Genomic DNA, 14,846 nt, shown 5'->3' with positions numbered 1-14,846 from the left:
GCAGAAACAAGTTGTAAACACAACACTGACACATCCAGATGTTACAGAGCAACATTATCATTCATGTGGAGTTGTGTTTCTGTCCACCTGGTGAATATGAGTCCAAAATGGACTCTCTTTTAGCTCTGTTGAGTTAAGTGAAATATCTCTCAGCTACTAAATGTTCCACTATGTTTACCAGCTAGTTGCTAACTGTGTCTGTGTGCTGTTTGGTGCTGAATAGGTAGTGTAAAGTGTGTTTTTTGGAGCTTTTTCTCTGAAAACAGCTGCCTGCTGCTGCCAAAAACGACACTATGAGAGCACTGAGAGTGAACCAAAACAGTACAGTCAGCCAGACAGCTAAACAATGAGCTGAAACTCGCTATAAAGCTCCGTAAAGCCGAGGGAAGCTGCAGAGTCGCTGATAATTCTCTGCAGGTTCACCACTATGAGCGACACCTCTGATATTACACATTATCTGACACATTGTTTATTAAAAATATTGATTATAGCTGCTTTAAGGTCAAATACAGAAACCATGACAGAATGACATTCCTGACAAATGATGTGTACTTTCATTAAACGTGAACAGCCACTGCTTTATTTTAGGTATAATATGTGCTTAAGAGCAGCAAATTCAAGCAACAGTTGCATCGATTAAAGTTTATTTTCTTCCATCCAGTAACATAAATTATTGAGAGAAAGCTCCAAGCTGAAAGCTGTTGGCGTCACATTAAGAAGAACATTTTTTAGTGTTTGTAGAAATGCTTTTAACTTCTAAGATCAATCGTTATCAGGAAACAGGGCCAAGATCAATCAATATTTGTCAGCGTCTAAGTAAGACGAGATCTCATTTTCTCTCTCAAGATGAATCACAGGTTCCGAATCTGATTTCAACATTTGATTGGAAATGCGATTAAGTGATTCAGCACAGAGATACTTACTATTCATCATTCATCAGTAGTAAGCAAGAGTAAGCAAAAAAAAACTCCAACCAAAGTACAAAAAGTACAGACGCAACCCTTTCCAAGCTTGAAAGAACACATTTTGAATGATATATTTCCAAGTTCTCCATGACTGAGAATGTCTTCTCCACATTTTCATTTCTATATTTCCAACAGTCCCTACATTAACTGTTGTAAAGAGGCACCACCCTGTCTATAATGGCCCTGCAGATGGGGCATTTCTTTGGCTCTGGCAGGGCCTCGTAGCACTGGGTGCAGGCACACACGTGACCGCATTCGAGAAACACGCAGGACCGTTCCTGGCTCAGGCAGACAGTACAGCTGGTGGGGGACACGCTGCTTTCCTCAATGTTGAGATCACGCATACGTTTCCTCTGATGTTCCTTGAACTCCTCAAGCAGGCTCCTTTCCTTCTTAATCTGCCTGTGGTGCACGTATCGCTTCCACAGGATGAAGAGGAGCGTGGAGCAGGCGGCGACGCCGAAGACGACGGTCAGGATCCTCCACAGTCTGACGCTCTTCCCCTGCTTCCTCAGAAGGGAGTCGTAGTCCAGACGAGTGAGGAAATAACGGAAGCCCTGCTTGGGAGGTTGGAGCTTGATCAGGTTGTTGTCTAGGACCAGCTCTCCTATGCCTGTGACGCTGTCTCCCAACCGCAGCATCTCCTCCGTTTCGTGGATGCCCTTGGGTCGTTCCCCGCTGATGAAGTGGCCGATAACATTGGATAGGGACTGGACTGTGGGGTGGAAGTTCTCGTAGGTGGTTTCCAGGTCCAATTCCGCAGCGTCTAGTGGACGTACAATTCGTATCGTGGCAGCGATGTCTTCATCGTGAGAGCCGAGGGCAAATGGAACCGTGTTGGTGCGCTGGTGGATGACTTTCTCTGTGTTGTTCCTGTTCATAAATATCATGTTTACTTTTGTCTGTTACTTCAAACACAACAGCAAAAATTGTAATATACAGTTCAGCAAGCTTTCACATATCTTCTGACTGTATTTTAGAATACTTTTAACTCATTATTTTAACATTCTCACTGACTTTATTTTACTGTAATCTGTTTTTTTGGGGGGGGGAAGGGCGTTATTGTCTTATTATTTTCTTTCTTTTGTTATTTTTTTGTCTTGTTTTTATAACTTAAAGACCGAAACGAATCAATAAATCAATCAAACTTACCAGAGATGAGTGGTGCGATTCCACACCATCTTCTCCTCCTTCAGGGTCAGTCTTTCAATGACGCCTTTACAATTATCAACAAACTGGCTGTTCAGAGTTTCCTTCACAGATCTCACTACACCTGCAACGTGCAATAAATAAAACCATGTATGAAACCACTGATATAATAATGCAAGATAAATATTAGTCATCATGAACAAATTATATAGTCTAAGTTAGGTTTTGGTGGGTAAAACTGGATTCAGACCTTCTATGACAGCGTATGGGACACATCTTCCAGGAGTTTCAGACAGGATGTTTTTCAAATCCTGGTCAATAGTTACTTTCTTGGCTTCCTGCATGGAAAAAAACAAAACAAAACAAGATTAACAACTGTAACATTACAGTCTTGTCACATATATGCATTATATCCACACACTCCTGACATTCACATTACTAAGATGGACTGTTTGTTGAAATGTGGCTGACCTTTAATCTGGCCACTGTTGTAGCTCTGCTCCTGTAGATTGTATAGAAGACCGCAGTCAGGGCTGAGCTGGTGGCTAAAACCACGATCTGTGCGGTTGATGGTTTCCCGCCGGAGTCCATCCTGCGATCCTCAGCATGCAGCGCTGTTGGGAAAGAGATGACGAGCACAGATTTAGCTGTCTTTAAATTAATTCTGAGTCAAATAGTACTGAACTTGAGTAAAATTTAGAGGTATTTGTATTGAGTATTTCCATTTCTGCTACCTGATACTTAGGTAGATTGTACTTTTTACTCCACTGCATATATTTGACAGCTGCAGTATGGTCACTTTTGAAGAGTTTACATACGAACCATTTGATCATCTTACAAGATAAGATGCACTGTTTAATTTAAAACTGCTCAACAGTATGTTAAGTAGGCCTGCAACTAATAATTACTCTCATTATCACTCAATCGGCTGATTATTTTGATGTCAAATCGATTAATCGTTTGGTCTAGGAAATGAGATATGATAGTGAATTAAAATATCACAGTGCCCAAGGTGATATTATCTAATTACTTGTTTTATCAGAACAACCGTCCAAAACTCAAAATATTTAATTTCTATTAAATATGTCAGAAAAAAGCAACCAATCCACACAATTAAGAAGCTGGAACAAGGGCATATTTGATATTTCTGCTTTGATGAAGATTAATAGATTATCAAAATAGCTGCCAATAAATGTGCTTTTGATTGACTAATTGATTAATCAACTAATGTGAAGTAGTTAAAATGACCTTCTTCTCAAATGCTGCTTACATATTAATCCATCGACAGTAACTGGCCATGAAAGGATAGGTTCACAGTTTTTTAAATCCGTCTTAAAACAATAGTCAGGAGCCCAAATGAACATCGACATGTTTATCTTGCAGTTATCATTCCTCCTGTTCATACTGGCCATTATGAGATCCCTTCATAATGCACTTACAATGTAACAAAATCCACAGCCTTCTTTCTGTGCAAAAATGAGGTTTCAGTTGTCCAAATTAGTCAAATCAAGTCAATATTTTTCAAAGTTACTGTCTTCTTATTGCCAAATTCCCTATTTTTGTTATGATCCTTCTACTGCACCTGGACAGGAAGACACTGTTCGTCAAGGCAAAAAGAGGGATTTATTTATTTTTACTAATATGACTGTAATTGTTGAATTATTATTTGACTTACTCAGATAGCTGAAGTGCTCAGATAAACTTTTAAATACATTTTTGCTCAAAACAAGGATTGTGTGTGATTTTCGTTCCCCATCACTTACATTATAAGAGCATTTGGGAGCACCAGAATGAAAAGGAAGAATAATTACAGCAAGCAAAACCTGATTCAATCTTCATTTAGGCACCTGAAGATTTTTTGAGACAGACTTGAACAACTGTCAACCCATCCTTTAATATGATACAATACAATACTTTGACAAGGCCAATTCTGTGTTGCTGCAGTTGTGTACAGAAGTGAAACTCTGAATGCTGGACTTCAACTTGTAGCAGAGTATTTTTTTAACATTATTATGTTACTTATTAGCTTCGTAAAGTGTCTGAATACTTCCATCACATCATAAAACACTCATTACAACACTGTATACAGAATGTAAATGAGCCCAGGTGATTAAGGGAGCTTTTAATTAAAAATCAACCTGTTTTCTACAACCTACACTGACAAAGTAACTGAACTACCTTGATAATAGCTTAAAGAGAATGACACAGTGCTAAAATATCCATAAGTTCACTGGCTGTGGCTACTTTAATACTATAACCTTTACTCTCCTTCCTGTACATGATTGACAAGTTTTGATTTTTGGTGTTCAATATTTGACACGACATGATGATTCATCATAAGATAACTCAGAGGTTAATGCTAACTGTCACGACCTTGCATGCTAGTTTACAGCCTTAGTTACTAGAAACATATATATGTATAGATATAAATCAAAATATAAAGGTTTTTGCACGTCAAACCGTGGCTGTAAGTTACTATTACAGCTACAGTAATGTTAGCTTTCCGGCAGTGTCACACACTTCCTTGATTTGGGCTTCCTGGCTAGCTAAATTAGCACTCTGCTAGCAATGTTTCAGCCTAACTAAGGCAACACGACTCAAACATCCGTTTTGAAGATATTGTAGCTTTAGTACGTCAGGTACAAAAAAAATCCCCCCAAGCTGACAGTTAAAAGCTTCTACAGACCACATCAAAATTGGTCAAACCTGTATTTTCACTCGTCCCTCTGTCAACAGAGCTTAAACAGCAGCAGCGTCTCCTCAATTCAAAACAAAAACCAGTAGACATGCAGTTCCCCTCCCTGCCAGCAGGTGTCGCTGTAGAACCACTTATAGTAGAAAGCTACCACGTAATAATAATAATAATAATAATAATAATAATAATAATAATAATAATAATAATGAAACAAATAATACAACAGAAGCTATTTATACAATATATATATATAGACATATTGGCAGTAAAACTGTGCGGTATCAATTAAATAAAGGCCTTTCTACAAAGATGAGTTTTGAAAAAAGTGATTTAAGAGATGTCACTGATTCTTCAAGCCTCAAATCCTCAGGCAGGGAGCTGCAGAGCTGAGGGGCACTCACTGCAAAAGCCCAATCAACTTTAGTCTGGAGCCAGCAGCCAGAGGGGCCCTGTCTGATGATCTGAAGCTGGAAAAAAAGAAAAAAAAAAAGACAGCTACTTGCAAGGATGGTTATAAATCCATAAGATAGCTTTTTCAAACAGACATCATCACACTACCATATGTGATCTCATACTGAAATCTGACACGGAAAAAAGCGTGGCTGGCTCCTGTCAAGTCGTTACCAGTGGTGGAAAGTAACTAAGTACATTTACTCAAGTACTTTTTTATTTTTTATTTTGAGGTACTTGTACTTTACTTGAGGATTTCCATGTGATACTACTTTATACTTCCACTCCACTACATTTATTTGACAAGTTTAGTTACTTTTCAGATTAAGATTTGACACAATGGATAATATAACAAGCTTTTAAAATACAACACATTGATTCAGTTCTGTTTTCCTCTAATCCAAAGGCTGTAAAACAATCAATTCCAGTTTTTTGTTAAAAATCTTTGTATGAACTGTAACTCCCCCTGCTCTGAGTTTTTTTTACTTTTCTTTTGCAAACCACAAGATGAATAATTTGATATTTTGTATATGATCATTTTGTGGAAGAAGAAATTGTAATTGTTTTATATGTCAATAAAGAAAAAAAAACTTGTAGGGATGGTAGGCTGAAGATATTTGACATGTTACAGTGAAGTAAAAGCACAGGTGTAAATTAAATTAATGATGGCTGAAATGTAAATGACCAATATGTGTATATATCTACATGTATATACTGTACAAAACCCACTGTATGCACCTAAAGTAACTTATTCCATCACCAATACTATTTGAACTACTGTATACATAGTTTACAGTGACAGTTTGACCATATAGACATTGTATGTATGTTGTTGTCCATTGTTTTGTGTATATACTTTTTATTTCATTTATATTTTATATACATATTTATGATATTTTTCTTCTTTTTCCACCTACTTGCCTATATATAATAGCTATATGTTTATATCTGCTTATCTCTGTTAGCCTGTTGCACTTGTATAGCTGTATGTATTCTGTATGTATATGTCAGGGTACATTGTATGTGAATGCATTGAGATTGAGAGCAACTGGAAAGCAGAGTCAAATTCCTTGTGTGTTCAAACATACTTGTCCATAAAAGCTGATTCAGATTTCATTTAGCTGCCTCTGTTTCAGGGTCCTGTATTGTGCATGCTGGCTCATTAGCTGTCAGGGCTTACTGGGACACACACAACCATTGTTAATGTTATTAGTAACACCTGTGCTTTTCTAAAGTCAAAATGTCTGCTGTAAACCCCCACCCTAACCATAGCTGTGTTCTAATTCAATACTAATTCAAAGCAGGTTTTGAACTGTAGTGTGTTCACACTGGAAAAGTGCCAAAGTTACTCATAAAAAGGCAGAATGTGTACTAAAAATGCTTGATTTTTGAGTGGGGTGCTGATGTCTCACAATGCATTACACAGAGGAAACTGAGGACATACTGAATACTCACAGCTGCAAAACATAAAAATAAACTGTGAATGGTGGAAAGAGGAAGCTCACTTTTTTGGACCATATGTGTTGTGTTGACTAAAAAAAACTGTCCATGAGGTTATTTTTTCTTATTTTTTCCTGGTTAGTGGAACTTTGAGTAGGGATTGTCACAGTTAAGTAATTAAGTTGTGTTTAAGTGTAATAACCAGAGCCTAGCTGAGCTGGTGGTGTCAGCAAGAACACTGCTGTTTCAATTGCAAATGATTGTATTGTGTCTTCCCATCCTCAGGAGAACAAACTCCAGAGTTGAACTTGCCAAATTCAAACTCCCAAGTACGCAAGTCTGAACTTTGCGTACTTTGCCTTAAACTTCCCATAAAGACTACAAATATTAGTGATTTCACAGCTGTGCACTCGATTTGAAAAGGTGCATTAACATACATCATCTAAATCTTTAAATGTTAAAAATGCTTTAAAGGTGTTAGTCCTTTTAGCCATTTGAAGGCATAAAGATCTTATTTACCACCAAGTACTAGATGATATTTAGGTGGTAATCACTTATCTCAAAGCACAAAAAAATGTTTTTGCACACCCAAATCAGTTAGATTACTCATTTGATTTAGTTTTATTTAGTGTATTGCACATTAAAAAAAGGCATAAAAATATGTGCATTTATTTCCCCTGTGCTCAAACTGGATGAATTAAAAAGCAAACCCCTTTTTATTTTTGGTTGAGCACAATGATCTTTATTGTTACGGTGTAATAACTTCCCTAAAAGCAAAGCTGAAATGCAATCATCACATTTGAATTTAGAGCCATATATTTTACTTTGAGTTGTTTACTTTGTGCTCACTGTGAACCTAACTGTATATCAGTTTGTTTTTAGTCACTTGAGTTGAGATGAAGAAGAAAGAAAGTGTCTTCACATTTAATCAAAATGACATATATGATACATACAAAGCATTGTTAAACATAGGAAAAGTGGTAGATTCAATAATAAAAAAGATAAATCCAAATCCATACATTGCAGCAAAGCACTGGCTCCACTTACAAACCTTAGTAGTTAATCAATACTAGCACCAAAGCTGACACATTCACACCACTTCACAGTGGGTCTATTTATGGTTAACTGTATGACTAAAGTCAGCTGTTGGTACATTCATGATGTAGAGTAACAGCACATTCGATACTATCTGCAGTGAAATTGCAGGAAAACATTGTGTATAATGGATACCGTCTCCTCTCTGTTGTGGCACTGTGCACACATCTATTTGCAAGTTGTCCAACAGGTAAGAATGATGGTGCAGAATCAGTCTGTGCACCCAGCAGACACAAAAATTTCCCAAAATATGTCTGTCTGTCTGCGGGTGCAACATGTCAGATTTGTTTGTGGTGTATGTTGATGTTTCCCCTTCCAGATTTGACTCTTTTCAAGGAATTCAGCTATAGAAAGATTTATTTATATAGCACTTTTCAACATACACACACACACACACACACACAAAGGGATTCAAGCAAAAATGAAGAAACAAAACAAAACAAAATAAAATGCAAAACCATTACTGAAGAAAAACAAGGTACCAAGTACAAGTGGGTCTTGAGAATTTTCTTTAAATGGAGTTTTAATGAAAGTTCAGTGAGGAAGGCTATCTCTTGCATGCTCATGTCTGCAGTTTTATTTCTCAAACCATCTATCATTCCCATCCGTCACGCATGCTCACTCATAATTTCCTTGATGTCATTGCCCGGGGTCATCAATTGAGACGTCAGCTTTTCACATCAGCTGGTCAATAGCAATAGCACGACGACACACCTTTATTGTCAGTCTATCATCCTGCAGCTGTCTTTTTAAATATGTTTTCTCCCTCTCTGCCTCTGGTGCTTTTCATGCTGCCATTATGCATGCCCCACCACCTCCCCATCACCGCCCAGTCTTTGCAGATTCATCAGTGCATCACAAACTCATCAGCCTTATCTGTCTCAGCAGAAGTCATCATCCACCACCACCACCACCACCACCAGTGTCTGGACTCCATGGGGGGATCTATCTTGCTGCTGCTCAGGACTGATGTCCCTCGATTATAAAATCTCCCCATAGAGTCTAAGCAGCAAAGACTTTTGACAAGACTTAATCATCAATGTCATCTGTATAATAAGCAATTCTTTTTGCTTCATTCACTTGTCTCTAATGATTGAAATGCCAGTTGAGTTGGATGATCTAATGGTGAAAGGTAAAGTTTTCCAAAGTTTAGGGGCAAATGCACAACCTCCTTTCATTTTAAGACAAGCTCTGAGAAAATTCAAAAGGCCCTGGTCGGCCGACCTTAAAGACCGCACGTTTCTATAGGGACACAACAATTCAGAGCTGTATTCGAGGGCTTCATGTATAAAGTCTGATAGGTAATTACTAAAATTTTATATTTAATTCTAAATTCCACTGGCAGCCAGTGGAGAGAGGCCAACACTGGAGTAATTATACTCCCTGTGCTTTGACTTAATAAGAAGACAGGCAGCAGCATTTTGAACCATCTGCAGACAAGCTACAAATATAACTGGAAGTGCTATTTATTATACTAGTACCCAGTCTGAAAAGTTAAGCCAATGCAGAAGTGCTCTAAACTCGCATTCTCTCTAATGGCCATTGAGGGGCGACTCCACTGGCTCCAAAAAGAAGTCCAATTGTATAGAAGTCTATGGGAAAATGACCCTACTTCTCATTTGATTTATTACCTCAGTAAACACTTTCCTAATGAGTTCATGGTCTCAATCGCTAGTTTCAAGTCTTCTTCGATACATCATGATGTTCATTTTGTAAATTATGGTCCCATTTAATTTAAATTTGACGATAAAGCAGGGTATGCTTTAAGGCTTTGCTTTAACGTTGTGTTTGACAACTCGCTACTACGATGACAGTGTTGGTTAGGTAACGTAACCATGGCATAATCCCAGATTCAAAGAGTATAAGTGTAGCTACCACTATTTAAATGTGTTTTCAGTTCATGAAAGTTAATTGTAACATTTTGTTTGCCTAAAAAGTATTGTTCAGCATTTGGTTGTACTAAAAGAGCCTCTAAGGAGTCAGATGTTCAGCTTTTCCTATAAGTACATTTTGTTATAATGTTTTTAAGCCTGTTTTTCATTAGTGAAAATTAGCATTAGCATTATCACAGTTAAGCATAGACTGTAAATGCACCATGCTAACCAAGCTAGCAGCTAGCATTAGGGTCAGCTCCACCCTCTCATCCAAATATGGTTACTTCTGGCTCCAAAAACCCAAGACGGTCAATGGTGACAGTCAAAATGCCAAACTCGAGGCTTTAAAACACGAGTCCACAAACCAATGGGTGACGTCACGTTAGCTATGTTCATTATTTTTATACAGTCTATGGTTATTCCAAGGTCACAGTTTGAGTGACGTTCTATCATAGACAGTAGTCCATGACTTAATTAGTATATACTACATAGCTTTACACATTAGTATGTAGTATGGACCTGGCACACTGTACAAGCACCTTAGCAATCTGGAATTTTTTGTGTCGCAGTAGGAAAAACACAGATGTAACTACTATCTTTAATGATAGCTCTGTTGCCTTTGGGAAGGCCATTCAGCCATGCACCCATTATTAATGTTATTACTTACACCTGCGTAAATCAGCATGCTTCATATAAAAAGCCACCTCTGTGTTCTGAAGTATGTGCCAACAGAAATATGAAAGAACAGTCCAATTGTTTTTAATGAATTATTGGGTAACTGCCATTTATAAAGTTATTATTAAGTAATTGGTAAACCGCCCATCACTTCAAGAATTTATTATTCATTATTGTGTCTAAGCAGTAAATTAGTTTCTCAGTTTATGCCGGAGACTTAAAATGAGAATTCCAATTTGACTGTATTGGTGTTAAGAGTGTTTTCCTTTTCCTCATTTCCATCTCACATTTAATTTGCCTGCTGCACCATGCACACATTCTTCTTATGCCACTGCAGAGGACATAAAGCCAGAGCTGTAGTAAAATTAAAACAGATTCCAACCCATAGAAATGTGAAGGAGCACCCATAAGCCACCTGGAGGGTATGAGGGTTGTCTTGCCCTGAGTTGACCTTCTCAGCTAGTGGTTCAACCCAGGCTGCATACAAATTATGCTTTTTTACATTAGACTCTAACCCGAACCATGACTTTAGGTCCACTTATAATCCCCACCAGTATACACTCATCCACACAATTACATTTGGATAAAAAACAAATCTGTTGTCAGACAGAATAAAGCAGTGTATGAGTCAGTAGATAAAACAGCCTTTCATTCTGATAGTCTGCTCCTCCTCCTCCTTATTTCAACTGAATTTGCCTTTTTATATACTGCTTCTCTGCGCATTGTATCATGTGTATGGCGTATTTCTTCAGAGTTGTAGCCAAATGCTGAAATTAAGATGTTATTTTACTAAAAAATTCATGCAATTCTAACACTGATTGAATCTACCTTTAATACCAGGTGTGGTCTACAGATTTTGAGAGTTTGAGTGCATGATATGGATTTTACATAGGAATCAGAGACATCCAGATGATATTGGCTACATATAGCCCAAACCATTTCAGATTGTTTGTTTGTTTGCTCTAGAATCTCCAGCTGTCAAAACTGTCCTATTGAAGTCCATTAAAACACTGGTACTGCACAGTGTTTGTGAGTGAATTACCCACAAGTGAACTGTGGAGCAAATAACCAGCAGCCAGTTTCAGTCAATAATAGCCTGCGTCAGTGCAAGCAGAGCTGCTTTGAGTTTTGTCTTGATTTCAGTGGTATTCTGCAGGTACTCCTCACTCATCTGAAGCCAGCATACAGTTTTTACATTTAGTAAGGTTACAGAGAACGGCAGTCGGTTATACAACGACAGTTTGCTCATTAAATAAGCAACAATGGATGAAAAGGTGGAATAAAAGAGAATCTACCATTTGCAGCAATTCATCAAGGTTTCCATCATGTCCTTGTCATTGTTACTGTGTGGGCGGCTGTAGCTCAGGAGGTAGATGAAAATGTTGAATTTGTACTTATTACTATGGTTATATGCACTTAATTTTGGCTAGTTTTACTCATGTTAAGAAAAAGCTACAATAACTCCCCCTAAAATCACTATTTGTAATTCTTATATTTCACATGTGGTGGTTAAGGATTACACAACTGAGATGCATCATGTAAATAGGACAGCTTTAGAGGTACTGGTGGGTGTCTTTTTTTCACTTTAGAAGGAGTCGGGCTTCTTTCATCCTGCCTATTGTCTTTATGCTAAGCTAAGCTAACCATGTCCTGCAGGCTCCGAGCTTAAAGCACAGACATGAGATGAAAACATCTTCTCATATGAACCTCGAGGAAAATATGCAAATATGCATATTTCCCAGAACTTTAAACTATTCCATTAAGAAGTTGCACATGTACTTTTTCATGTAGTCATATTTGCTCAATCTGCTTTGTCCACGTCTACCTCAGTTGATGATGCTGTACAGAATCGTCAATGCTTGGGGCCTGTGATGGCATGCTACACAATTGAATTAATGGAGATGCCAACATTTCTTCTTTTTAATGATGCACAAATTCAAAATGTGCATATAAACGCAGGTGGTTGGAAACATACCTTGAAAAGCAGGCAGCAGATGTAAACCTTTTGAGAATTTTGAAGGAAGGAAGGTTGCCAAATGTAAAGGAATGAAATTTTATTTAATCACAGGTGTTTAAGAATAGGAATCAGTGGACGATCATTGCATTCACTTTAGGGCCTCTAAATTTTTGGCTGATATCTCTGCCTTCAATTACGTGCACAAAAACACTATAAAACACCGTAAGTCTACTTGTTTTGGAAAGGATTTGCCATTGAAATGTTTTATGTAAAGAGAAAATATAACTGGATTGTAAATTTTTACTTCCATCTTCTCTGAGCTATCCTTCAAAATTTTAGATGTTCAATAATGTAACAGGAATAGCTGCCACAGAAAAAAAACTCTTCTGGCAGAATCAGTCTGACATAATCAACCTGACATGTGAATGATTAGCCTACGAGACTTGCTTCCGATGGGAAAAGGTGCAACCTTGTTTTCAACCCCGGTAAAAGAACAGAAATGTCCTCGGGGCTTTTATTCAACATTAGTCACCTTGTTTTGTGGACAGAGTGTACCTTGCAGACCCAGTAACCCCCCTGCCCACGTAAACCTCCCACTGCCTTACTTTCTTTGTGTCTGTCACATAATGACTTCCGTTCAAATGTCTGCCTCACACGCATTCACGTGTACTTCAAACAGACAGAAATAGCGACAGCAGATGGAGGCAACAGCTTTATGGGAGGAGTACGAGAGGCGAGAAGAACATCATATGTGTCCTCTGAATCCTGTAGCGTCGAAAAAGGATGACAGTTGGAAATTGCTGACTGCTTGTGATAAGCCCAGACCCTCGTCTGCATGTGCAACATCCGGAAAACACTCTTCCCTGTAGAGTCTATGCAGTCACAGTACACAGTAAGAACCCAAACACACACCAGTCGCATACATTTAGTGTAATATTTTGTCAGATTTACCACACAGATGCTGAAATTACAAATTGTGTAAGCTCCTTTTTAAAATGCCAAAGTAATTCAGGGCAGACCAGAAGAAATTGTTATTATTATGCATGCATAGGATTAACTTTTCAAATGTCACATTTGATTATCTGGCTTCTTTCATATGAAGGAGCAGAGAAAGTTGGCTATAACTCTCCAGAAGTTTCTGCACACTCTTAACTTTTCGGTCATTCTGATCTGACTAATACCATTCTTGAGTATATGTATATATATATATATATATATATATATATATATATATATATATATATATATATATATATATATATATATAGGCCTTTCAAACCTTCAATATCAAGTATGCATCAAAAGTCTTTTAGGTAAAAAACTTCAAAAGCACATTATTTCATGTGAAATCCATTTGGAATAATTTGAAGATTTTTATTTCAGTTCTCATACCTCTTAGCTATATCCAAGCATGCAATCTGCTTACTGTCCCACTGAAAAGCATATTATTTGGTGCAAAAGTCCCAGTTCCTGAAGATATTGAAATCAGCTGGCAGCTTGGAGGATTGTCTCTGAGGATTAACCAACAAGAGCAGAGGATGTATACTGAAGCTATCTGGCACAGACTTTATCATGGTTTGTCATATTCTGTCTTTCAAAACTTGACATATTTATTTACATTTGACACATGATGAAACACTGAATACCAATCATACTGAATGTAGGGTAATCTGCTATTATCACATGAACTGTGTGACTAAGGGCTACTGCACAGAAACTGTAGATTTCATGAAGCATTGAAATTGAGCATAGATCCAAAATGTGCTTCTAAACAGCACACTCTCAGCTGTCTTGCTGAGAGTTAGATGAGAAGATTGATACCACCCTTATATCTGTCCATTAAATATGAAGCTGGAGCCAGGGAATGGCTACCGTAACTTAGCATAAAGGCTAACTGTAGCTCTGTTTCCAGCTTGCCTGGCTTTGTCCAAAAGCAACAAGCAACTGACGCAATTAGACGCATACTTGCCCAGGGTGATGTGAACTGATGCTAAAACACATCCATGCCAAATGATGCCAATCCAGCTAATGTTTTTGGCTGTTTGGGGCGAATAAACACAAACAGTCCAAATACGTGCAAATGAGGCTCATGAATTAACATGACTTCCTGGAGTCTCCACCGGGAGTCACAGCACCTGGCCATGAAATTTTCTTGCGCATAAACCCTGTTTAAACCACAAATTATACAGATTAAATTGTCGAGATATAACGTGTTAATTAGTGAGCTTTTTGAGGATTTTGTTACATTCAGACAGAGCTGACAGAGTCTTTTTGCTAAGCTAAGCTAACCGGCTCCTGGCTGTTGCTTCATATTTAACAAACAGATATGAGAGTGGTATCTAACTTTCAGCAAGAAAGTGATTATGTGTGTTCCCCAAAATGTTTTAATTATTTTTTTCCTTCAAGCGTTCCAAATCCAGATCCTGATCAAAAACTACAGCTATGTATAATTCAATCTAACATGCTCTAATTGGGTCTCATTTTAATTTCTCTTAGCTAATTGGCTGTTATTTTTTCTTTGACCTTACATGCAAACTAATAAATCA

General features: G+C 37.7%; 1 protein-coding gene across 1 annotated transcript; it reads right to left on the bottom strand.

The window, feature by feature from the left end:
• Positions 1 to 229: 229 nt before the first annotated feature.
• On the bottom strand, positions 230 to 4,931 carry mul1 (mitochondrial E3 ubiquitin protein ligase 1). Its single transcript, XM_067593135.1, has 5 exons — positions 4,821 to 4,931; positions 2,586 to 2,728; positions 2,365 to 2,452; positions 2,118 to 2,238; positions 230 to 1,838 (listed from the first exon to the last, which is right to left on the bottom strand). The coding sequence occupies exons 1-5, from the start codon at positions 4,900 to 4,902 to the stop codon at positions 1,109 to 1,111; spliced, it is 1,164 nt and encodes a 387-aa protein (XP_067449236.1). The 5' UTR covers positions 4,903 to 4,931; the 3' UTR covers positions 230 to 1,108.
• Positions 4,932 to 14,846: the final 9,915 nt, after the last annotated feature.

Source organism: Thunnus thynnus, chromosome 6 (assembly GCF_963924715.1).
Source record: "Thunnus thynnus chromosome 6, fThuThy2.1, whole genome shotgun sequence".
NCBI classification, from domain to species: domain Eukaryota; kingdom Metazoa; phylum Chordata; class Actinopteri; order Scombriformes; family Scombridae; genus Thunnus; species Thunnus thynnus.
The sequence above is the reverse complement of the archived record's forward strand: the minus strand, read 5'-3'. Positions and strand labels throughout refer to the sequence as shown.